Below are 26,288 nucleotides of genomic sequence, written 5' to 3' on the forward strand. Positions count from 1 at the left end.
ATAATTATTAATACTGACCCAAAGCAAATGCTGTGAACCATAAAAGGCAGTGAAGCATTATCGATGCATTGCTTATGTTATATACTGTGAAAAATTCACACAAACTTTGCACTCACCAAATATGTTTCACAACAAATATCAAAGTTTACATGCACTGAAAATTGCTTGTTTCACACACTTGAAAGCTCCTTGGCAGAAAAAATGGCAGAAAAAACAAGCTTTGTTCTTATATTGCAAGCAGCATTTTTCAAGCTTATATGTAAGTTTTCAAATAAGTTTTTTAAGTATAGAAAAAAGCGTGCGACTTGCACACACAAGCACTATCGATAAGACCCTAGACAGAGTGTATGTTCTATGGACTACTAAGTATCATACAATGCAGCAAAAGACATTTGACTTATTTACACACAACAGTGAGACAGTGTGTCACATAGACTATTACACATCCTAACTTGTTACTTGAGCGATTGCAAAGAGTAGAGTTTTACACACAATCCAATATTATAGAAATATTTCTTCTATCTATATTACAGTTACTGTCAGTACATTTTTTGCATATCTCAGTTATTTTTAAAACTACAGTCATCAAATGTTAGAGATATTTGACTTAGAAAACTAGTCTCACTGAAATTTTTGAAATAGTTAAAAATATGTAAAAATTCACCAGCATTTCCAGCTGGCTTCTCAGAAATTGATTCTTTAAAATTTCACCTTCTCCTGTTGATGTAGCCTTTTGGTCAGGAATTTCTGATCACAGGTTAACTTACAGTCCCAGCCAGACTCCTTTGCAGGACGAAAAATAGCATAAATTGGAGGACAAGGCTCTGCAGGACAAGGCTAAAGACTTTCTGGGTTTGTCTCCTCAAGAACTAATCCCCAGAAACATGACGGGGACCGACATAGTCTACCAGATACCTTTGACCCAGTGTTGACGTCACACTTCAAAAAAGCCACGTGACAAGCTTCACTGGGTCAGTCTACTGAGGAAGACCAGAGTGACTGGTTGAAAGCTCTAGGTGAGAGAATTTTTTGCGTTGGACCAAAAGTTTTAACTTTAAACATAATCCCCAGAACCCTTAGATCCCTACACAGGCCTTGCCTCTTCCAGCCAGAGAATCTTGACACCTTTGACCCTCCTGACCTGCTCCTTGACCGCCAAGACCAGCCCCTCCTTGTCCTTGACCTTGGCTCCATCTAGCTCGATACAGAAGTGCTGGACACTAAGATGGCCGAGGGTGTTCAGGACGTCCATGGCCTGAGCCTTCTGGTCCTTGGCTACCTGCTTGTCGGTTCCTTGGGTCAGGGACCTGAAAATAGGGCAAGACAGGAGAATAGGTTCAGATTGGAGTGAAAATTTCAAGTGTCAATATTTCCATTCAACTATTCCTTGTTCAACAGCCGTGCCTTTCTTATCAACCAAGAATTTAGGTGTTCAAAAACTTGTATTTTCCAAGAACTATCATAGAGTGGAACTCGTTGCTACCAAGCACAGTTGGGGCATCATCACTAGAAAGCTTTAAACAACTCAATATGTGCAAAGATTGTTGTGCAAGTTGTTTGGTGTAATATAGCTAGCTGCCATGTGGCTGCAAAGCTGGCGTGTTACACCAAAGGGCAGCTATACCGGCTATACAGACACAGATTTTCTATCTCTTTCTATTATTGTTATCCATCACTCTATCCATCTGTCCATCTGTCTCACTTACTATCACTCACTCTCTCATCACCACAAACTTCCATTAATTTGCTGTCACTCAGCAACAGACTAACTGACTCACTCACTGAAATACTCACAAACTGACTGACTGACTGACTGACTCAACTCAACCACCTCTACTCACATGATGATCTTGCTCCTTCCTGGTTTGAGGAAGATGATGATTGGATAGATGCTGTTGTCGTGGAGACACTGGAGACAGTCGGTACTGAGGGTCAGCACACAGTGTTTGTCCTACAGAAAATAAGGTAATAAGGTATTTCATGATACACCATTGTTTACAATAGGGTATGCAGGGTAACTGGTATAGGGTATATAGGGTATATGGTATAGGGTATATAGGGTATATGGTAAAGGTATATAGGGTATATATATATAGAGAGAGCAGCTTTCATTAATCTCCAAGCAGAGGATTTGGCTTCGGCTAGTTTTTGACACTTTTTAGGCGTATTTATTGGGCTTTCTTTTGGGTATTTTTCTCACTTCTTACTGTCTTGCAGCCACCAATAGATATACTTGTCACTTGAGAACAACTAAGTAATCAAAAGTAGCAAAAAGATCAGATTCAGATCTGTGAAAATAGTTTAAAAAAAGGAAACCAGCAACTGAAGGCAATAGAAATGGTCTAAAACTAATTTTCTTCTGATTCTAACCTACTTGCTTACAGCTTTAATCACAGGGTTGTCATAATCATTAAAAATAAATGCAGTCTTATTACATACCTGTCTGATGATGTCTTTGATGCTGTTGAGGCTGTACTGTGACACCAGACCTCCCAACATCTCACCGGACTGCACTGTGTGCTGACTGGACTCAACTGGTGGAAACACAACATTGAAGGAAAATAATCACTGATCAGAAAGGCTGAATTGATAAAATAAGCCATTGAATATTTGAAATGGTCAGCAGTAAGAATGGGGAAACTGGCAATTATAGAAACTTCAAGTTTTATAATCATTGAATATATTATAAATTTTCCTATCTTGTTGGTGCATCCAACTAAATCAACCAAACAGACACAAAGATAACTAAGTCTTAAAGGTTCTTCAGAGTGATGTACACATATGCTCGGGGTTTTAGGTCATAGGGAAACACTGAGCACAAGTCACAAAACCTTTTGTTAGAAGGAAAAGAGAATCTATTTCTACAGTAACTGAACACAAAATTTACATTGCACGACACGGCTACAGTTTATACATACTCTTCTATAAGATTACGCTTGATCTGCATAGTAGTAACCTGTCAATTGAAATGCAAAAATATAAAGTCTTTCTGAAATGCAATGTTGGTTTATTTTATTCGAGAAAAACAATACACATACTTGCAAAAAGAGGATCTGACCTGACAAAATACAGTTCTGAAACTAGTTAATTCTTACTTTAACTGTAGTAGAAATTCTTGCTCAAACAGATTAAAATCTCTGGTGACCAGCCCCTCAAACACTTGCTACATAATGCAGTCCAACACCACAGGGTGTCTGCCATAGCACCAGTTGCCATGGTGACAGACGTCTGGTCCAGGTCAAGGACCTTTTATGTTTTGAGAAGAAGAAGAAGAGACAGAGCAAAAGCAAGAATGTTTTCTTTCTGCAAACTTAAGGTAAATATGAATTATTATAATACACTCCCACTCACTCACTCACTCACTCACTCACTCACTCACTCACTCACTCACTCACTCACTCACTCACTCACTCACTCACTCACTCACTCACTATCCCATTTAGCATCTATGTATATTAAGGGAGTAAGATATAGTTTTGACAAAATATTTATACGAAAACACACAACAAAAGTTCAGCTATGCTGGGGAGCTTTCGAGACGTCCTCTGTCTCTTAGATATAGTTTCAATTCAAGATTACAATACTAGTAAACAAAAACAAACAAACAAACGTACCGACAGGTGGACACTGTTCAAACTGCAGGTCCTCCTCCTGGTGGGGTGGAAGGGTCAGTTGGAAGGCCACGGTATGTACCAGCATCTGTGGACCCAGCAGGAGTACTGGACGTTTGCCTTTTACTGTATAAGACAAACAAATAAACAAACAAACAAATAAACAAAATAACCAGCTTCCCCTAAAAATAACTGTACAGGACAGAGAGAGATAATTCTGTCAACAAACATCTGTGGACCAAGCAAAAGCAGCAACAGCATTGGATGCTTTCCCTTCACTACATAGGACATTGTCAGAGGAGGGTTAATCAACAAACAAACAAACAAACAAACAACCAAACAAAGAAACAAACAAACAGCATCTGTGGACCCAGCAACAGCACTGTACAATTGCCTTTAACTTCACAGGACAGAGGGTACAATTGTTGTAGATTTTTTAACAAACAAACAAACAAACAAACAGCATCTGTGGACCCAGCAACAGCACCGGATGCTTACCTTTAACTGCATAAGACAAACAAATAAACAAACAAACAAATAAAGAAAATAACCAGCTTCCCCCTAACTGTACAACACAAAGAGAGATTCTTCTGTCAACTAACATTAACAAGAATTTAAAGAAACAAGAACAAGAAATTAACAAAGAGCATCTGTGCACCCAGAAAAGGTACTGGCCATTTTCCCTTATAACTGAACAGCACATAACAAAGGGAAATTTGAAAAACAAACAAGCAAACAAACAGCATCTGTGAACTTAGCAACAGCACTGCATGGCAACTTGCCTTTTACTGAACAGAAGATTTTTTTGTAATCACATTTTTGATTTACAAACAATAACGTGAATGTATGTTCAGCACCAGGGACAGGACCAGTGCAAAGACACTAGGAGGATAGTCAGTTTAAAAACAAGTTTTGTTACAAGAAACAGTACATACCGTCAACTCGTTTAAGTCTGGTGTAAGGTGTGATCATCAGTTCATCCTCTCCAAAAAATCCTGAAAAAAAAACAAAAGTACTAATTGTTACAGCATTTCCCAGGGGAAAGTTCTACATGTAGACTCACAGATCTCCTTATTAGGTAGTAATCTCCTTATTAGGTAGTAATCTCCTTATTAGGTAGTAATGTTCCTTATTAGGTAGTAATCTCCTTATTAGGTAGTAATCTCCTTATTAGGTAATAATTTCCTTATTAGGTAAAAATCTCCTTATTAGGTAGTAATCTCCTTATAAGGTAATGTCCTTATCAGGTAGAAATCTTCTTAGTAATCTCCTTATTAGGTAGTAATCCCCTTTTAAGGTAGTAATGTCCTTATTAGGAAGTAATCTCCTTATTAGGTAGTAATGTGACAGTCACACCTACCACCAGTTGCGCCTGTCTGTTCACTCTGACTCCTCATGAAGAGTTTTTCCTTATTTGGAGACAGCGGAGGTTTCACGCTTTTGGAGCGGGCGGGGGAGGGGAAGAAGTGTTTCTTCTGTAAACTCTTGGCCAGGGAGGACTGGAGCTCCATTTCTCTCAGCCTGGGGAAACATTGAGAGAAATGAAAATATTATGATCTATTATGATGATCATTATTTTACATAACAATTATATAATTACATTATGTATCATAGAGCAACAAAGAAAGTTGTGAACACCAGCCTGTACAATATGATTTCATAGTTGATGATGCTAATTGTAATTGATTGTCACTGGGAACAACATTACATGTATCTACAATGTACATGTACACTCTAAGAGGAAAAGAATATCATTGGTTCAGAAATAACAGTACTAGTATATCTGATTATAAACAAATGGCCAAAGTTAGACAAGTTGTCAGTACTCATTCTTATGAAGGTATTCAGATGCATCAATTTGATCCAATTTGGAAAGAATAATGGGACTAAGTTTTTGGAATCATTGGAAGAATTATTACTGACCTTCTAGAGCTGGGTATGGGCCCGGGGTTGGAGAAGTCACCAGTGTCAGGATCCACCTGGGTAGCATACCACTTCTGGTCCCCCTTGTACCTGTACTCAAGAAACAAATCAGCAATGAAAATGGAGCAATACTAATCCGAACAGGTTTTCTTGAGTTTTAGCAACATCACTCTCAGACTGGAAGCTATGTGAGCCACTATAATCATAATACACAAAGCCACTGGTGGCATAGTAGACTAGAGACCTACATGTATCCCAAATCTTAGAACTTTAGAAGGCCGTAGCCAAACTAGCCAGTACAAGTTTAACCCTCATGGGCCAAAAATATATCATTCCATGTTCACTTCATGGCCAAATGAACAACTTTAAAAAAAAGCTTGTAATGACAGAAAAAAAGGAGATTTTTCTCAAACCTGCTTAGACTAACTTCTTCAGGTAGGGAAGATAGAATAACTATTACTATTACAATAAAGACTAATTCATAATACAGTACATTCTGGTCCATTGTACCAGGGAAATTCCTCTAGTTTAGCTCTTTTCAATTATTAAGAGGGTCAGCAAAGTAAAGAGGATGAAGACTTGACCCTGACCTTGAGCAGGTGACGTGGAAGATCTCTCCCTCCTTGATCTTGATCCTGAGATCCGGATCCTCCACGCTGGAGTTGGATCTGACGTAGAAGTCGTCGCCGCCCCGCAGGACCAGGTGGTGCTCCTGGCACAGCTGGTAACCCGACCAGTTATCTGTTCCAGTCAAGGTCACCTTCAGAAACAGAAGAAAAATTCATGCAAGAAAATCAAAGAAAATTCAACTGTGTCATCTATGACTTGTTTAGCATTACAGTGTATTACACTAATTTTCTACAATATCTAGAAGAGCGTATCATTGTATTAATCTCTAAGCAAAAGGTTTTGCTGGTCTTTTTACACTCACAGTGTAAAAAGAAACATTTAACTTTACATGTATTACAAGAAAACAGTTGCTGTATTCTACACATTTGTAAACACTGAAACATTGAGAATGAGCACATTCAGTCAAATCATTCTCTAAGCAAACTAATCTTATATTGGTTCCTTTCAATAAAAACTATGTTCATAGGATATAGGAGTTTTCTTTTACACAACCAAAATTTCCCTTGGAGTCTTAAATCTGCAGCTGAAGTAGCTGCATTATACATCAAGGTGTGATGACACAGCTCACCTGCCCACATGCTTCCTCCACAGCTTGGTGAGCCTCCTCCAGGGTGAGACCAGCCATGGACACTTTCCTCACTGTCCTGCCTCGCCCATACTGGTCCACACGGTACTGAAGCTACAGTACAAACAAGAAACAGTCATGCCTTCAAATATCAGAGTTATCAACCAAGAATTGAGGTATTCAAAAACTAGTATTTCCCCAGAACTATCGTAGACTGGAACTCGTTGCCACCAAGCACAGTTGGGGCATCATCACTAGAATTAGCTTTAAACAACTCCTGCAATTAAATGTGCGAAGATTGAGTGTAACAAGTCGTTCGGTGTGATATAGTTAGCAGCAGCTGCGCCGAGTGTCTGCGAATTGGTGAGTTATGCTGAAGGGCGGTTATACTGGCTAAACCGATACAGATACAGGAGCAAACTAAGGTATTATCAACATTCCTGGTATGAAAGGTAGTAAATACTACCTAAATTGTTTTAAAAACTTATTGTAATTTGAGTACTTACACCAGTAATCTGCTGCCCTTGCACCAGTCCCTGCCGACTTGCCTCCGACCTTTCTGCGCAGCTGCTCACGAAGATTCCCTCCTTGTTGCCCCCGACGATGGTCACCTCGACTTGAAGGTCGCTGGCTGGCAAGGTCACCTCCCACCTTGTTTGTGTAGAGCTTACCGGCCGTGATGAGTACAATTTGCAGCTGAGAAAGGAAGATATTTTTACAATGTTATGAAACAGTCCTCTTTTCAAGTGATACAAGTACTAAACTACATGTAAGACTTAGTGCACTGTGAGATCTTTAACATGCTTGAGGTGTGGCTCTCCTCAAAGGACCATTGGCTTTACCTCCCATCGAAGAGGACATCCTAATTGAATCAAGAGGAAATAGTTGAAAAGTACATTTCCCAAGGACACGACAGTGATGCCTGCCAGGGATTCGAACCCAGAACCTTCAGATTCTGAGTCAACAGGAATATCTACCTTGCTATATTTAGTTCAAGTACATGCCCTTACACTTCTGTCGTTATGTGTAACATCTGTGTCCATAATATCACCAGGGTCTATAATATCGCCACCTTAAGAATTAGAAACAGTGTGCTTAAATATATTTTTACTGCAACATACTTTTGGTATGCACTCCTGCACACCTCAAATGTACATACATGTACCTAGGGTATGTTGCAGTAAAAATATCTTTAAGCACCCTGTTTCTCAAGGTGGTGATATTATGGACACAGATGTTACCTGGCTAGCAGAAGTATCCAATCCCACTCAATTAAGTTATATTCTGCCTACCTGCCTAAATGCTTAGGCCAGAACTGGCGCCTTGCTCCTCTTCATTTTTTCCTGCCAGGCAGCACAGTCCTTAGACTTTTGTCCTAGGCTATAACACCTGTTTAAAAATGTTACGCACCTGTCCAAGCCTTCTACTCCAGAGTCACTCCCATCTTTAAGCATGCCTTCGAGTTGGTAGTGCTCAAGAGCACTACAGGACTGTGAGCGCGGTCTGTCATTACTGAACGGATCACAGATCTCATCTGGGGAAAGAAACAGAAACAGTTGGCGTTAGGCAATCTTTTGAGGAAGTCATTCACTGTGACTGTTTATAATATATCGTTTTGTAATGTCTTAATGTGCAATTTTAATATATAATGTGTAATTTTTAAACAATCTGTAATTTGTAAATTGTGTGCAATTCAGTGATTACCCACTTTACTCACTGCAAAAGTGCAATAAACAAATCTTGAGTCTCTGAGTTTGAGTCTCCTGTTTGTTTGTTTGTTTGTTTTGCTTAACTAACTACTAAAATCCTTTAGGCATAACACACCTGGTCCAGTAGGTGCAAGCTGAATTTGACTACACTGTAAGATTTGATCTTTGCATTTTTTTGTTCTTTTTTTTTGCAGAAAATCTCTTCATTAAGTATCTCTTCTGGTAAGACTGGTCCATTTCCAAGTCTCTACCATAATTGACATCATTGTAGACATGACAGAGAGCATTACCATCATCATCACTTATTTAGGTTGATTTGATTGGTTGGCATCAGCATCTAAAACACCAATCAGACTGCTGGACTAGTTTAGGTGTGAAGAGACATTGATTAATCAAATGATTTATTGATTATGGTCACACAGTGCAGAATCAGTATTGTTTATCATTTGTGGCTGAGGTGAGTCTATATCTACAGACAGACAGTAAGAAGTGGTCCCAGGATGGTACCTCGAGGTACAAAGTCATCGTTCGTGACAGAAAAGGAGTCAGACAGGACTCTTGCCCACCGGACATCAGATACAGTCTCTGCACCTGTGTTAGACCAGCAACATGCTCAAGTTGTTTGTTTGTTTGTTTGTTTGTTTGTTTGTTTGTTTGTTTGTTTAGGATCTCCATTAGAGTGTGAATTTCACACTTTGTCTACTCTTCCTGGAGTCCGTAGTGAATAATCAGATAAGATCACTAATCATCATCATCCACTGTATTCTGCATTTGTAGTTGTAAGTCACTAATATATACAGTCAAACTTGTCTACAGACAACCAATGAGGGGACTGAGGAAAAGGGGTCTTCTAAGACAATTGGTCTTCTTATACAAAAAGCATAGTACACTTTAAGTTGTTTTTAGCATAAAACAAAAATGGTCTTCTTATACAAAAAGCATAGACTTTAAGTCATTTTTTAACATAAAACAAAAATGCTACAAGTTTTTTTTGTTTGATCACTAATGAATAATAACTAGCACTGTTCCAGGACTAAACATCCAGAGATATTAGACCTGTCCTTGGTGCTGAACACATGGTGGTAGAACTACAATACTCTCAGTTGAAGAATGTATCATCTAAATGTTGAGTAACTGCATGTGTAGCTTAATAACACTGTTAACAGTGTTATTTACATATATCAAGGCTTAATCAACATAATGTCAATGCAGTTTACTAATTAATAAACTGCCACTGTTCCAGGTCTAAAAATCCGGTGCTGTTAGTCTTGTCTGTGGTGCTGAATACATGCATAATGCTTTCAGTTGAACAATATATCTCATGTAGGAGCATTCAGTCATAACCAAAGCTGTAGGGCTGACATCAATTGCAATTTTACTATCATGGTCAATATTGACTGAAGGAGGCTATAAAAATGTATAACATTATATGTTTGTACAAAGTAAGGATCACAGAATGATGATTACATACCTTCTGACTCTGCGTCTGCGATGCTGTTACATTTCACCTTCTGTGTGGTTTCATCTAGACTCAAGGGTCCTGTGCTGATCTGGGAGTACCTGTGTAGGTGTGTGGGATGTGGGAACAAATGTTCAGAAAAAGCTGCAATGCAAAATGTATGTTGCTACTGTCTGTAGCATTGAAGCTTTTTATATATCAGATTCTTTACACACCTAATGTATGTTTGTTCGTCAGAGATTATAGCTTAGCCAAATTTGTCTGTCAATGAGCGGCAAAATTCTGTCACTGTTTTGTAACTTCTGTTATCATATTGATTATTGACTGAATGAAGATCTCATCATTTTTGGCCCACATTTACAAACATATATGTCATTAAGCTAATATTGTCTACTACATTCAGAATTTTCATTGAAGATTCTTTTTCTACATACATGATTTAGTCTACTTGTTGCCATCTATAAATTTCAGGAATGTTGAGTTTTATACTGTAATGATTTGTGACTACGTCAAAAGCCAGGAGATATGAAGTATTTTGGGTTCGGCTTACCTTAGACACCCCTCTCCACTCCGCTTTCTACTACGGACAGACATGGAAGGTTCTGGAGTGGTTGTCTCTGTTCTCTGCAACAACAGATATTGGAAGGAAATAGGGTTTCAAAAAGTCATTCCCCATGTGCATTTGGTTCTATCTTTCTTCATCAGGAATTGCAAGCTGTTTATCATTCAGATCAACACTCATTCACACACTCACTATCCGGTTTATCCGAAGACCACCAAACCCCCAGTTCTATAAGACTGCTGTGGAGACTAATATATAATATATAATAATGCCCACGTGGGTTTGGGCCTTCCACATCCAGTGTGATGATCTTTCTAGACAACTTCTGACTGTCCATTCTTTGGAGATGGCCATACCATGATCTTTATCAGCTAAATCTTACCACAAATATCAAGACTTTAAAAATTCACAAGTTTAGCTTCCAACCTTCAGTGTGCCGTACGGAACGTCGTCCCATTCTTCTGAGACGTACGTTGTGGTAATTTCTTTGAACGCGGAGTCGATGGCGTCTTGTGTGAGGTCACCTAGAGAGTGAGAGGTTTGAGTTTATTAGGATCCACATTTAGCTTACATGTACATGACTGTAGCTACTAGACTAAGTATTCTTCCTGTGGTCTGTTCTAACACACAACACACAGAAAAATATATAAAACATAAATTTTAACTAGAAAGGTAACATTTGCAAACCAAATGCATAATGTTTACCTTTGCATATGATCTGCTCTGTATTTCCTACTCAAACACATTCATATTATATGGTCAGACAGGAGTCTAAATCCCTCCTGCTATAAAATTGCATGATGTAACTCAATACTAGTTACCATGGTGACAGACACCTGGTTCAGGTCATTGATCTTGTTTGTTTGGAACAGAGCAAAAACATAAAGAGATAAACATACACAACTCACCCAGGGATTGGGACCGACAGAACTTGTCGTAGTGCTTCGTCTCAAAGGCGCGCTTGCGAAACTTTTCCTTCACCAACACGTCAATGTCTTCTGAAGACCTGTTTGGAAAATTTTGTAAAATCAATCATGATCTTACATACCGTGTAACACTTGATTTTTGACAGTATGAAGTAAAAAAAATTCAAGACCTTTTGAAGCAAAAGGCACTCAGAAGTAAGTTCTGACTGCAAGAATGTGGAAGCACTGTCACTTGATTATGATCTATCCTTTGCAGTTTTTTCCAAATTACTAGTAATAATTTTATTGTAGAAAATATACAGGATACTGATCATGAATAATAAGTACATGAGAAGTGACATATACTCATGAAGAAGGTCATTATTAGGGCTGGATAACTGTGTTTGAAATAAGGTTTGATTTCATTTGAAAGTTAATGAGATACACATTCAAGAAAACAGACTCACTCAAGAAACTGGATGGATCTGGAAACTGTCTGACGCTTCATGTGACATAGACAGTCACTAACGTAAAATATGGGATGCTACCTGAAACGTCTGACAAGTTTCCAAAGTCTAACCACTTGCTTGAGTAACAGTTCTCTAACTTGTGTTTACATTGTTATGATAAAACTGATTCAGAAGCTACCTGTTGCTGATGGAGCTAGACTGTCGACCGTACACCGGGAGCGCCTGTCCACATGCGTCACACCGGGCACCTCTGGGCGGTGGCAGGAGAAGGCTGTCATGCTGAAGAAACATGCAAATAACACTTTAAAAAGCCAGATCCATTAAAAAAAACAACTTAGTGTCTTTTTTGCCCAGTCTGGCAGTCTTCTTATTCAAAAGGACAATCACCAATAGGTCACATGGTCTTAGGCACACATGACATCAGCATTTGAGGCAAGTTCATATTGCACCTACATGAAGCCTGGATTGTTCACGGTTTTGGCTGGATGTTTGGTCTACGTTGCATCAAAATTTTCCATGTTGCAGACGATATATTTTCCAAAACATCATTTAAAAACATGTTATACACAATTATAATATAACCTTAAACTAGTAGATTCCTGCCAATGTGCTAACAATTGGTCAACAGTCAGTCTAGAAAGTGTTTGAAGTGCTATAAAGTGAAATAAATCTGCTGAAATGGTGCATGTTTAGATATTGAGCCACTTTTTGCAGTTTATAAATTTGTGCTGCTGACGACTGTTAGCATATAGTGATGAATAAAATGTTAAATGTTATCACAAAAGCAAATAACTATAGGGTTAGGCACTGTGAATGGTGCTGTATCAACATAAATGAGCCATTATAAGTTAGTACTATGCAATACATGTATGCTGGCCTGCTGTGTGTTAGTAAGCTAATCTACTGCAGCTTTAAAAAGCAACGACAACTCAAAGCAAACATACCTGAGCAGAGGTGTAAAGCTGTTGTTACCAGATGGACAAACAGAAAAGGGACAAAAGTAAACTTAAAAGTCAAACAAGCACTTAAAGCCCGCAACAAACATGTCTTAGGCATATAGTTACTGAAACAGCACACAAGTTAAATAGTAACACTTAGGTTAGAGAACTTTAGAAGCAATGTTAGGTTAGTCATGATACTGATAGTCATTTAAATGTAGCAGAGATTTTTTACCCACTTGGCAGGTTGAAAATTTTGCTTTCTGCCACCACTTACATGTCAATCAGCATTCACCTCAATTTTACAAATCCTACTTATTATAAAAGCCAAGAGGAAACACAAAATCAAGTTATAGGGTTAAGGTAGGGTAGCACATCTTAGGGAGCACACCAAAGCTACACTTTTTTTATCTACTTCAATTTTCACCTCAAAACAAGGCTCATAAGAACCTTGTAATACATGTTTTGGGTTACATTAAGAAACTATAGAGAGACAGATATTTGTTAACATCAGACTTGAAAAGTTTGAAGGTTGCACCCATTTAGGAAGCATTCACAAGGAAGCTTGTTTCATAATGATGTAGTTTTAGGAAAGAAGCTTTCAGTGTGAAAACCAGATCTCTACCCTGACATATACCTAAATTAGAGCAAGTAGTATAAGTTGATTCATATATTGTCTTGTCTGCAGGTTAATTTTGTTGTACATACTAACATAGTACATGACACATATTTGTCTCTATGTCTACATGTAGTTTAAGACCCTAAGAAAGTCGCTATACTTCTGTTGCGTCAATAAAGTTCTATATCTATTAAATCAATGATTATGAAATTCAATAAAATCATACTACAACGATCGTCCTATCTCACCTTATGTCTGGTCATCTTGATCCTGAGCTGCCCGATCTCCTTGTCCTTCTCCTCGATCTGGCTGGTCAGGTCGTTGACCATGGCCCAGTACTTGTCCTTGTCGGCGATGCACTTCCGCATGTTGGTCTGGGCATCGTCTCTTGCCTGCCAAGCCTGAGGGAGAAAGGCAAAAGATTTTTAATACTTCTCTCTCTCTCTCTCTCTCTCTCTCTCTCTCTCTCTATCTATCTGTATCTCTCTCTCTCTATCCCCATGTTCCAAGGTTAGACATGTTTGCACTCTGATGCAGGGGCTTGATACTGTAGCTAGCTATTTGTCTCTCTCCTGTGGTTCTTGCATGGGCACAGCAAAGGTCAATACATGTGCCCCTGCAGTTTAGAGTCTCAGCAACTTCACCAGCCAGACACACAGTTTTTAGAACAAAATCAAACTGATTTTGTTTTAAAGTGAAAACAAAACTGGCTACATTGTTGGGGCAGAGCCACCCCTGGAACCGACTGCTCTGTTGAGATATTGAACCCCCACCATAGGCCTTAGAGAACGACCATGATGCACCTGGTGTGATCAACTGAAGGACGACCAACTAGTTGTTAGCCTCAACCTCAACATGGCCTGGGGGACCATTTGCTGAGGCCCTACATGCCCTAATGGGAGCATGCAGTGACTGTCGTGAGTGAGTGAGTGAAAATGAACCCACCTCGTTTCTCTCCTTCTCGACCTGCTCCAGTTTCTCCAGGGCCGTCTCGCTCCACTTCTTGTGGTTATTTTTCTCACTGGACAGGAGGGAACACTGAACCTGCAGCTCCTCCTTCTCCTGACGAATCTGCAATTAACAAAAACACACAAGCATTACAGAAAACATCAGGACTGGTGAACACCTTCCTTAGGACATGCTGCATACGCTGGACTGAAGGGAACACTGAACCTGCAGCTCCTCCTTCTGACGAATCTGCAATTAATAAAACATGCATTATAAGTAAAGAAAACACATGAGCAGTATTAGTGAACACTGGACCTGTAACTCCTCTTTTTCCTGGCGAATCTGGGGACAAGAGAACAATGTCGCATAGTCAAACATTGGACTTAAAACATGAGGAGAACTCCTTCCTCAGGACTTATTGCATACTTGTCTACTATTCTGGTAAGTGGCCATCCCTATGTTCACTCGGTGGTATAGTCCCATCCAAACCTGTCTGAAAATTGGGACCAGGTATTACAAAAATTAATACAGGTGGATAGCACAGTTACTCCCGACCAGTACATCTGAAAAGTCAGCAGCAATGTTTCCCTGTTCTGTATGATTCTGTAACTGTATTGCCCATACATTTTGCATAACACACCTGTCCAGCTTTACTTCTAATATAATGACAGCAGTAGTATCTACACCCTTTAAATGCAAGTTACTTTGGGCATTATGTGGCAAAAGCATGTTATAATGAATATGCCCCCTTATTGCCTGGATACCACCCTCTGTAGTTACCGCTGTCTCTCTCTTGTCCACATAGCCAGTGACAGACAATGGTAACTGTGAAGGATGGCACCTAGGCGTTACGCTCTTACCTTCTCCTTTTGTTTCTCCGCCTTGTGCAGTTCCTCTCTGGCCCGATAGAGGTCCTCGACCATGTCCTTACATTTCTCCTGAGCCTCCTCCAGGTCCTGCTTCAGGATGTCTGTGGACGAGTCGGTCACCGCTGGATTCACCGCAGCCTATCAATTAAATACAAACATCAAAATGTAGTCTAAAGAAAATTTGGCATTGATATTGTGACTTAAGAAACTTTCTGTGAATCAGTCGTCCCTTAACAGGTGGTTGTAGAGTTTTCAATCATACTTACATGTAATTGTAACGTGATACATTGTTGGTGGAACAGACTATTAGACTATGTGACTTGAAAATGCCATATATAGACTGTTATATTTCAGTCTATACCATGGTATGGATGAAATATATTGTGTTCCCTCATGTTTCTCCTCCTCCTCCTTCTCCTCCTCCTGCCAAACAGTCAAAGGGATTCAACTCCGCCATCATTCAGCCAAATGACTTGAAATTTGGCATGGAGGTAGAGTGGGCCAATACCCCCAGGCGTTTTTTTCATTTTTTTGAAACATGCCTTTGAAAAATTTTTATGAAGGTTTTTTGGGGCATTTTTCAACAAAAAATGGATTTTTGGATCCTGAGCCCTGGTATTACAACCAAATGATATGACATTCGGTATAAGGGTACCTTGAACGTGTGTCTACAGAATAGCAGTCATGTATTTGGCATACATCACTTCCAAATGACTCATTTGGGGGACTTTAATGGCTATTTTCAGCAAAAAAGGGGCCAAAAGTGCTATACCCGTTCCACGTTCTATCTAAAGAATGGCCGGTTCCATCCATGGAACACGTGTTCCATTGCGGGTTACCTGAGGTCACATTGCACCTAAGTGGTGTGTAATGACCCACACATTCAATTTTATGTGCCTAAGACCTTCAAAATGTATCAAATCTCATCATTGTTAGTTTTTGCATACCTGTAATAAGATTAGTAAAGCTTTCGAGATTCAAAGTACTTGTTGTTGCATCTTTGTTCTCATATAGCTACTATTTAATTCATTTATTTGAGAACCTTTGCCAGTTTTGCACTGGGGTAAGTTTGGAATAGTCCACTTTTGCGTGGGAGGGAGATGGACTGAAATATGCTGTATTTGCTCCCAAGCAAATGTCGGCCTTTCTAGTTATGTGTCCTTATTACACTTGCTGAAGTCTTTTCAGTTTTTTTTTACTTCTCCATGTAGCTCATAGATCAGTTTGTTTCAATTTCACCCTCAAACTAACCCTCCTCTTCTCCTCCTAAGACTTGACAAATATAACATGTAGACTGGCACTTTTCTTGGTCCTGTCCTTGATGATCTGTCTTCAGTCTGAAGACTGTTCCTCATCTTGCCCCTCTCCTTTACTTACAAGTCTTACATGACTTTGTATATTGTGCATTGTAGATGATAGCTCACCCTGTTCTTGCTCCTCTCCTTGGCCAGTTCCATCTCCAGTAGTTCCACTTTCCTCTGCAGCTTGATGGAGTCAGGTTGACTCTCCACCTCTCGCCTCAGTCTGATGGACTGTGTCCTCTCCAGGGTCATCCTCTCTCGCTCACTGTTCAGCTCCAAGTGTACCTATAAATAATGTAAGGCAGGGGCAGACAGTTAGCACCTTTTCCAAATTTCTGGAAATTTCATTATGTTGGGTTGACTCTCCACCTCTCGTCTCAGCCTGATGGACTGTGTCCGCTCCAGAGTCATCCTCTCTCGCTCGCTGTTCAGCTCCAAGTGAACCTATTATATAATGTAAGGCAGGGTCAGACATTTAATAGCACAGTTACTGCATGTCTGGACCATTTTATGGGCCACGATAGTTGTTAGATACGGGTGTTCCGACTCCAGGGTCATCCGCTCTCGCTCGCTGTTCAGCTCCAAGTGAACCTATGAATAATGTAAGGCAGGAGTAGTCTGTTAGTACATTTACCAAATTTCTGGAAATTTTATCATGTTGGGCTGACTCTCCACCTCCCGTCTCAGCCTGATGGACTGTGTCCGCTCTAGGGTCATCCTCTCTCGCTCGCTGTTCAGCGTACCTGATGAACTGATCAGGTGTACCTGATGCAGGGAAAGATTGTTACGGACATAGTTTAATTATTATTATTTCTTGAAATATTATTTGGGTTGTGGTAATGCTTGATACGTGTGTTCTTGCCCATAAGATAACTTAGTGGTGTCACACGAGTTCTGACGATTGTCACCCACTGGCGTGCTGTAGAATAATTTAATGCATCTGCGATCTGACTTGCAGTCAGGCTGGTACCTCAGGTGATGTGGAATACACTGTGTTGTATTCTACGTGTACCAAATGTCTTTGGACATAGTGACTGCTTTGTAGCTGTTCGTACAGATTCAAGGCACTGTTAGGTCATTATCTGATAAGTAATTCTTGAAATGTTTGTTGTTAGGTTCTATTTTGGCAGTGACCTCATACTTTGACATAAGTCATCAGTCTTGCATCTCCAAATGACGTAAACCAAGTTGTGTTGGCTGGGAACAAAATAACACTAAATAAATCCAGTTTAAACTACATTTGTAAGTCCAATCCAGTTGAAACTAGATTGCTCCAGTTTGTGCTGACCTGATCCAGTTCCTGCATGGTTTCCCTCAGCCTCTCCTGCGTACTTTTGCTCTCCTCCATGTAAGAAACTACCTTTGCCAGGAGGTTCGACTTCTCTTCTGTTAGACTGAAAAAAAGGGAACATTGTTCGGCAATTAGGCTGTCAGAAACACAGACAGACATACAGGCATGTACAAAAACATGCCAAAAACATTACTTTTGGATGAAGTATGATTATTAGATTAAATATTTTTATGAGTTCCTAAAATGACTGAGTTGATCTTGAAGCTCTACACAGAGTCTACATGACTTGTACAATTGTTAATCTAGTAGGACACTCAGTTTCTGCGAGTGAATACAGACAGATCTCTTCTGCCTCATCCCTCCATCTAGACCCCCAATCCCACCCCATTTGTATCCTGTCCTGACTTGCTTAATACTTACTTCAAAATAACTGTCAGAGAACTAAGACATTTGTTATGCACCTAATTAGTTACATTGTAATTAATCCCCTCACCTGTGATTCTGGTCCTTGAGTTGCAGGTACCCCCGCTTGATGTCCTCATAGTTTTCCATCTTCCGCTGGAGATCTTCTACTTCGACTTCCTTTGCTCTGAACTTTTCCTGAAACTCCTCCACAGCGTTACTCTTCGTTGCTTCCCTCCACTTGACAGCGGCATATTTCTTGTTGAGCTCCACCAGTTTTGTGGCCAGGAGGAGGTACTCGCTACTCCCTGCTCCCAGGCAGTCTGGGCAGAAGTCTCCTGGGAGTGAAATGTAGAATGAATTTGATTTGATCTATTGAAATTGCAACTGTTACTGTACAATATACACATGAAACACAAACAGCTGTTGCTGGTGTTGTGTCTCACACATAGAAACACTCACACATTTGATCACTCATTCACTCACTCACTCACTCACTCACTCACTCACTCACTCACTCACTCACTCACTCACTCAATCACTCACTCACTCACCCACTCACTCACACACTCACTCACTCACTCACTCACTCACTCACTCACTCACTCACTCACTCACACACACACTCACTCTCTCTGACTCACACACACACATCCATCCATAGCCTGGTTACCAATCCTATTATAGCTCCAAGTCATCCATCCATCCATCCATCCATCCATCCATCCATCCATCCATCCATCCATCCATCCATCCATCCATCCATCCATCCATCCATCCAACCGTCCGTCCGTCCGTCCATCCATCCATCCATCCATCCATCCATCCATCCATCCAACCGTCCGTCCATCCATCCATCCATCCATCCATCCATCCATCCATCCATCCATCCATCCATCCGTCCATCCATCCAGCCTGGTTACCAAACCTATTATAACTCCCAAGTCCTTCATCCTCTCTGCAAATGACTCGGGAGCTATAATAGGTTTGTATATAACCAGGTTATCCATCCATCCATCCCCAGTGACTGTACACCTATTCTCACCCTCCTCCTGTCCATATGTACTGATGGATGACTGCCTCCGAGGGTCCTTATTGGTCAGAAGCCGGTACAGGTGTGGCATCACCTTCTCCAAGATGTCGATGAAGTGTCCGTAACCCTCGGGGCCTTTCCCCTTCAGCAGGTTCACAAAGTGCACTGAAAAACATTATTTTTTCAAACTGAATAGTTTCTTTCATCTGGTTGGTAAATTAGGTTGGTAAGATTTTTAGTATAATTATTCAAGTTACACATTGCACACATTGTAAGGAAGCAGCTGTACATGTAACTAAAGTTCACAGTACATCAATGAATGATGTATTTTCTGACATACACAAGGATGCATTATGTCAACAGTAAAGCATTACAACCTCTTACAACCGTAAAAATTCATGGTCCATTTTGTAGGTTAAAGGGCATTTAATGAAGTCCTGGAAGAAATACGCAAGGTCTGTTCTATCTCTTAATCAATACCTCTTGTTTGCTATTTGCAAATATGTTTGACTGAGGTGTTTATTTTAGACCTGGTTGACATTTCAAGATAGTCAGTCAAACTTCAATGGCTATCCAACCACCTGGCATTATATATCAAGCCAACCACCAGTCATATTACATATAGCAAAGTAAAGCAGCAGAATTTGAAGACAGCTGACTCTGTTGACATTACAAGATTGTCACTGATGAATTTTCACATACTTGCTTTTTTCTTGCGAGTGTCCTTTGCTTCGATTTCTTCATAGTCACTCTCGTCCATCACATGTTTGGAGCGGAGGTACGGAACAACCTGCAAGAAATACCAAAATCCAAAAAAAAGTCAAGAGACTTTTTAAACTCGCAACTTAAAGTCATCAAAAGCAATTTCAACACAGTAAAACAGATAGCACTCTGGATAAGAAAATCTGTCTGATATTGAAATTTACTGCACATTTTCGTTATCATATATTGAGCGTTTGAAATAGCTCAAATTAACAGGCTACGTGAGGAGTCTCTTTATCTTCTGGTACCCCCAATAAAAGCCTACAACATGAAACTTCTTTCTGTGAGCAACTTTGCATTTTTGCCTCACACTAAGGCCACACCAATTTAATTTCTTGGTTAACGGATTTTTCTAGAATAATAATGGAGCGGGCGGGCGAAAATAATTAAATTAGTGTGGCCTAATATCAGTAAATTTGCTATAAGGGTTACTAGAGTAGTCTACCAAACATCCAACGGAAACAGTTTTAGTGGTTTTGGCGCAATAGAGCTGGATATGTTGTGCACAGTACTTGTAGTTATAGAAGAGTTGAGTTGAACTTTGAACTTGTGCCCAAACACCTGCCCCCTGCCCCCTGACCTTGATGGGGTCGAGCATCTCGGTGATGATGTAGCAGTGCTCCTCCAGCAGGTCCTGGTACTCGGGGTACTCCTCCTCTGGAGCAGCCATCGTTACCTTGGCAACAAGGACTGACGGATGCTAGCAACCTGCGGGAGGACATTGGGTGATGTTATCATCACTATGGCAACTTGGCATCACCATGGCAACATGGCATCACCATGATGGTAACATGGCATCACCATGGCAACATATGGCATCACCTTGGTAACATGGCATCACCATGGCAACATGGCATCTCCATTGCAACATGGCATCTCCATGGCAACATGGCATTACCATGGCAACAATGATGGTGATCATCAAACAATTGTCAATTACAACTTTAAAAAAATCAAAGCAAGATAAATTTTTTGCGTGAAAGAAATTTAGACTTTCTTAAGATATATACTTAATAGAGGAGATCTTGAAATCTCCAAGCAGATGCAGGGTTCAGCTCACTGTTTTATACAAGGAGATTCCTCTGGCCAATGGACCTATACCATTATTACGTCACAGTTTGTTTACCGCAATGAATGCCGGTCAATCGACGTTTATATTGTACAGGGGTGCGTAGCGCGGTTTGTGTTTGTGTAGCGTTAGCCTAATATAAGGCTTTTAATACAATACTACTTTCGTCTAATATCACAACTAAATCACCCATGCGGCATGTAATGCTGTGTCAACACAACTAGACGCAGCAAAAATCAGACAAACCTTACTTTGAAAACTTTGAAATGATCTTTGTTCTTTAACTGACCGTTCTAGAATGTTCTTTAGAACAGGTAAACAAACTGTGACGTAATAATGGTATAGGTCCATATGGATACTGTCTTGCCACCGTACACATAGTATATAACGTTACATGTATCTGCTTGGAGATTACCAAAACCAACATGTCATGTATTACTAGTACACAGTTCTACTCGCAAGAGTAACCATGGAGGTAGAATAATAAATTTGACGTCTTTTAACTCCATGATGTAACACAAAGACTGCTGCTTTAGTAAATGACTAGTACAGACTACATTTTGTATAAAAATGGGGAAGGAAATTACAGTTAAGCTTTTACTGAAAAGCTATTATCCTCTTCTTATTGTGAAAAGAAAGACATACAGTCACGTAGAACCTAATTATGTGCATTTAAGTTCAGTGTGCAGGGGAATTCCCCGTGCTCTTTTTGACATTTGTTAGCACAATGGGCTGTTGACTATGGCTTGATATCCAGTCCTTTTAAATTTAATGGACTCACAACCGCGAAGCCTTAAGTTTATAAATGGAGCCAAAAGGAAACAGGCAGGTTTACAATTGTGTACAAAAATGAACACCTGAACTGGGATCTTTTACACTTCAATGTTGGATCAGCTGAGCTAGGGGGCAATTTCAATATCTCTAGCTTTAGATAGAAATAAATCTACAACTAGAGATAAAATTCCCGTAAATAATTTCATCAGGTTGGAAGATACTTAGGGTAATAGAATTTTCTTCTTACACAACCAGTTAAGTTGCAGAAGTCCAGTCAGAAGCTCTGAGGAAGGTGTCTGATAGACGCGCATTGAAAAGTAAGCAGTTGAGAACCTTTACTGGTTGTGTAAGAAGAAAATTCTATACCCTACAGATAAAATTGGTGGACAAAGTTTAAGAACCTTTCCAGTTAAGTGAAATCGTAAGTTAAACACATTCAGGGTAGCAACAATGAAACTATGCAAACAAAATTATAATAATCCTTTAAAATCGGCTCTGAATACTTAGTATACAGCTCTTAAGCTTGTGGTGGCCAGTTTACTATATTTACATGTAACTTAGTGATGTTGTATCAACACAACTGTGGAATGTGGAACCCACAGTAAACCTTGTTGCAGGAAACTTCAGCATGACCACTTTCAAATTCAAGTAGTTGTGGTTTCAGAAAGATAATATATAATGTACACAATTGCATGGGGCATAGCAATCTAGAGAGTGTCAAAGAGACAGTGTGTGCTATTGAGTTTATCCATCATACTTCTTTCCTAACTTGGCCTATAAAGTTAATTGGCACATTCCCAAGTCAATTATATTCTGTTACAGCAATTTGTCCTGTTAAAATAGCTTCTACCAGGCTTCGGGAGGCCAAATAGAGTACTATGTCAGGGGATTTGGTCCACTATATAGAGAGTGCGGTTTGCCAGTCACTCTCCACCAGATCAACTCCCCTGGCATGTTATCTCTCTATCTGGCCAATTTCTACTCTTTCCAGCCACCTCCCGAAGCCTCAGTAGTGGTAGAGGCTATTTTGTTTATTTTATTTGTTTATTTAATTGATCTTGAACAGACTGACAACTTATAATACATACTTGTCTTCCTGGAGTCGTTTCACAAACAAACACACTTACTTAAAACCCTACACATTTATCTATATACACCTACAGGCTAAGCCTAAACTGAAGTCACTAGAGGTCATTTTTTCAGTTCAGCAGTTTAAAAGAAGTGTCACACCCTTTTATACCAATTATGCTGGCGGCAGAAGATTGAGGAAGGAGAACTAAGAAAAACAGAACTTTCTATCAAACGTCGCAGCCAACATCTGGACTCCCTCAGGCTGATATGTCTGTGTGTGGCTGTCTGTTAAATAGCACATAACAAGGCTGAGAGACTTGGCAAAGGGCCCGATGTCTTGAAACTTGCTGACAGATTTCCGTGGGTGCCAAGAAAAGACTGATAGGCTGTTATATACTGCCTTAACCAATGTTTTTGGATTCCTAATACTATATCCAAGGATTCTATAATGTCCTAATGCTATACTAGTATGTAAGCCTTTGGCTAATATATAATGTGTGTAAACTATGGCCTAAAGCATGAATTCATTTAGCAAACTAAAGGGCTTGACTTCTTCAAACTTGCTGAAAGTTTTTGGTGAGTGCCAAGAAAATACTGATAGGCTGTGTGTACTGCCTTTAAACCAATGATTTAGGATTCCTTTGTAGTGCAGTTCTGAGTCAAGACATTATAGGTCTGCACCGAAACTTCCCCTTCCTTTCCCCTCCCCACGGCCCTCCCACCTAAATGTAAAGAACAGTCACAGTCCAACGACTTCCAAGTTATCTCTTGCTTTCACTTTTGTTACAACACCGCTATACACGGTCACCAGACCACGAACTAAATGGTGTAAGAAAACAAATACTGCATGGCATAACTGCGGCCTGAAAAGGGTGAAAGTTGTGGCTGCATATCTCCAAGTGAAAGTTTTTCCTAGCTACTTGCATATACATGTAACGCGTTTGGGCTACCAAAATTCGTGATCTAAATAAATTCAAGATTCTCGGCCTGGCTATTACTAGTAATTTATCACATGTAGGGCCATTTAGCTAGACGCGGTACACCTGTGACAGTGGGGGGTTTATAGGCGGTACCAACTGACGAAATGGGTCTATATACGTCTAGACCTTTTAGCCGAATCGTTAGAGCGTCGGCATGTGGACTGGTGCACGGGCTTGGTCGTGGGTTCGAACCCCGGCCCGGGACCAGGGGTTTTTGTCTGTTTCTACTCGCTGCTCCTCCTGTTTCTTACAGTGGTTCCCACACCGGGAATCGAACCCGGGGCGGTGAGAGCGCCAAATCCTAACCACTAGACCCCCCCCCCCCCCCCCACCTGTTACACACACCAAACTACCGTAGTCTCACATATCATCACAGCACAGGCGAGTATATGAATCACTGCATGCTCTGACAAAACTGTCAACTGAAAACGTCATTTTACCGGTACTAGCAGCCACTGGCACTTTAATAGTTGGCAGTGAGTTCGGGAAGTTAGTTACTGGATACACGAACCAAAATAAAAAGCAAATTTACCGCGCACTTCTTGACACCAGCGCTGACAGAAGTTTACTCGCACCCACCTGTTGTCACCTCATAGCTGGAACGGCGGGCAAAAGTCGGAAAAACGGCACGAAAAGTCCGGTATCAAGGTCCCGATAGCACCTACCCCCCAAAAATGTGCATGTTTGTTTCCCCTCTACCCGGAAGTAAGTGTAATAAGTAGCGAGGGGCTATCCCATTTCTATTCGGGGGAGGGGACAAAAACTAAAACTTGTAAAAAGTCGTTTTTGCTTCTAAATCTATCACTAAAACTGTTTTAAAACTTGTAAATTGACTACATTGTATTTTCAGCTCAGTATTTATGCTTTGTTGAAACGCTCAGTGGTTAGATTTGAATTTGGCAGCTCCCCCGTTTACCGAATGGACTGACCGAGATCTTAGGCTGGGAAAACGGGGCGTGGCTGGCTGTCATACCCTGTCATGTGAAATGATCTTGTAGTGTCGTCATGACCCAGCCTTGGTGACATCCGATTTGCTTCGAATTCAGGGCTCCTTTTTTGGGCTTTTGTATTGGGTTTTCTTTTTAAAAGATACCAAATTATGCAAAAAAAGAAAGCCAGATAAAAAAACCTAATTTAAACACGACAAAAGTAAGCCAAAACCCAAACCTCTGCTTGTACTCACTGTCCCGAAATAATCTCACAATTTTTAGGCTACGACATAAGAAAAAAGGTTTAAAAGTTACACGATAATGATTATAGTAATACGTTTATTGCAAATATATGCCCGACAGTTACTTGCAATATAATCAAACAAATACATGTACAATGGTATCAAGAACTAGAGTTGAAGTTGGAGTTGAACTTGCTATACCATACACTATATTCTGAAATGTCTCACTCTCTCCCTGGACTATAGCTAATTCTGTTGGGGTTGGCTTCTTCTTAAGGCTGCCGGCGTAACTTCCTTATTATAAATCCTTCCAAGAAGCTATCATGTCGTAGAATGTCCTTGATCTTTTACAGGTGGCTGACAGAGTATTCGGGTGCCCCCACAGGATATGCAACCACAGCTAGGGCCTTTTAAGCTTCCTTCGCAGACTTGTAGGGCGCGGTCGTTTTTTTTTTTTTTTTTCGGTCGAGCGAGGTAGTTATGCCGCGGAGGGACGATTTTGCCACGGAGAGAGTTTTGCCGGGGAGAGACGGTTTCGCGTCCATTGTGTAAATTTCGGCATTGTAATAAGAATTTTTTCTCAAATTAATGGTCTTTGATAACTACCTGAATCTAAGATGATATCTATAATAAAGAGGAGAACTAAATCTTATAATGGGGACGCTTTTGCCGCACCGACAGAAGTAGCTGAAAGATTTACGGTTTTTGTCCTGAGGGAAGATCGCGCAGTGCAGCGGACCTGAAGAGAAAGAACTGTTGCTAGGCAACCTGACCAACCTGTTCTGTCATGACGTCACTTCCTCTTTAGCTAATCATATTTCACCTGAATTGTTCTGTTTTAATCGTACTGGCGTCAAGTCTTTAGTCAGTACGTTTGGCAAATTTAAATCACAAATAATAGTTCTATCAATTACTACTGTAATAGTACTTATAATATCTATACAATCTATACAGGCTAGAATATAATCTGTATGGTTTTAGTTCAAAATAGTTCTCCCAATTACTAGTTATCAATCAAGTCATAATAATAATAATAATTAGTATCTATGCACCCTAATCTGGCAAATTGCTGAACAGTTCTTAACAACAAACCTATTATATCTATACTATACTATTCTATTTATACACACACTTCCGGGTCATTGACCTCCAACTCGTGGCCGTGAGTGGTGCGTTCGGTACAGCTCGAAGGGCTCCAAGTACCTGTGTGACGTCATTACGTGCGT

General features: G+C 40.1%; 1 protein-coding gene across 1 annotated transcript; it reads right to left on the reverse strand.

Moving 5' to 3' along the window:
* Positions 1 to 971: 971 nt before the first annotated feature.
* Positions 972 to 24,586, reverse strand: LOC109462663 (caspase recruitment domain-containing protein 11-like). The gene is made up of 27 exons (XM_019759223.1): positions 24,471 to 24,586; positions 20,578 to 20,705; positions 19,938 to 20,025; positions 19,248 to 19,400; positions 18,294 to 18,540; positions 17,798 to 17,903; positions 16,633 to 16,794; positions 15,200 to 15,346; positions 14,337 to 14,462; positions 13,640 to 13,792; positions 12,779 to 12,796; positions 12,013 to 12,113; positions 11,368 to 11,465; positions 10,886 to 10,983; positions 10,448 to 10,521; positions 9,910 to 9,998; positions 8,140 to 8,263; positions 7,236 to 7,425; positions 6,733 to 6,843; positions 6,125 to 6,294; positions 5,535 to 5,624; positions 4,972 to 5,132; positions 4,547 to 4,606; positions 3,615 to 3,737; positions 2,440 to 2,534; positions 1,842 to 1,951; positions 972 to 1,307 (listed from the first exon to the last, which is right to left on the reverse strand). Exons 2-27 carry the CDS (start codon positions 20,665 to 20,667, stop codon positions 1,085 to 1,087), a joined length of 3,207 nt encoding a protein of 1,068 aa, XP_019614782.1. The 5' UTR covers positions 20,668 to 20,705; positions 24,471 to 24,586; the 3' UTR covers positions 972 to 1,084.
* Positions 24,587 to 26,288: the final 1,702 nt, after the last annotated feature.

This window comes from Branchiostoma belcheri, unplaced genomic scaffold (assembly GCF_001625305.1).
Source record: "Branchiostoma belcheri isolate BF01 breed outbred unplaced genomic scaffold, Haploidv18h27 scaffold12, whole genome shotgun sequence".
In the NCBI taxonomy this organism is placed as follows: Eukaryota; Metazoa; Chordata; class Leptocardii; order Amphioxiformes; family Branchiostomatidae; genus Branchiostoma; species Branchiostoma belcheri.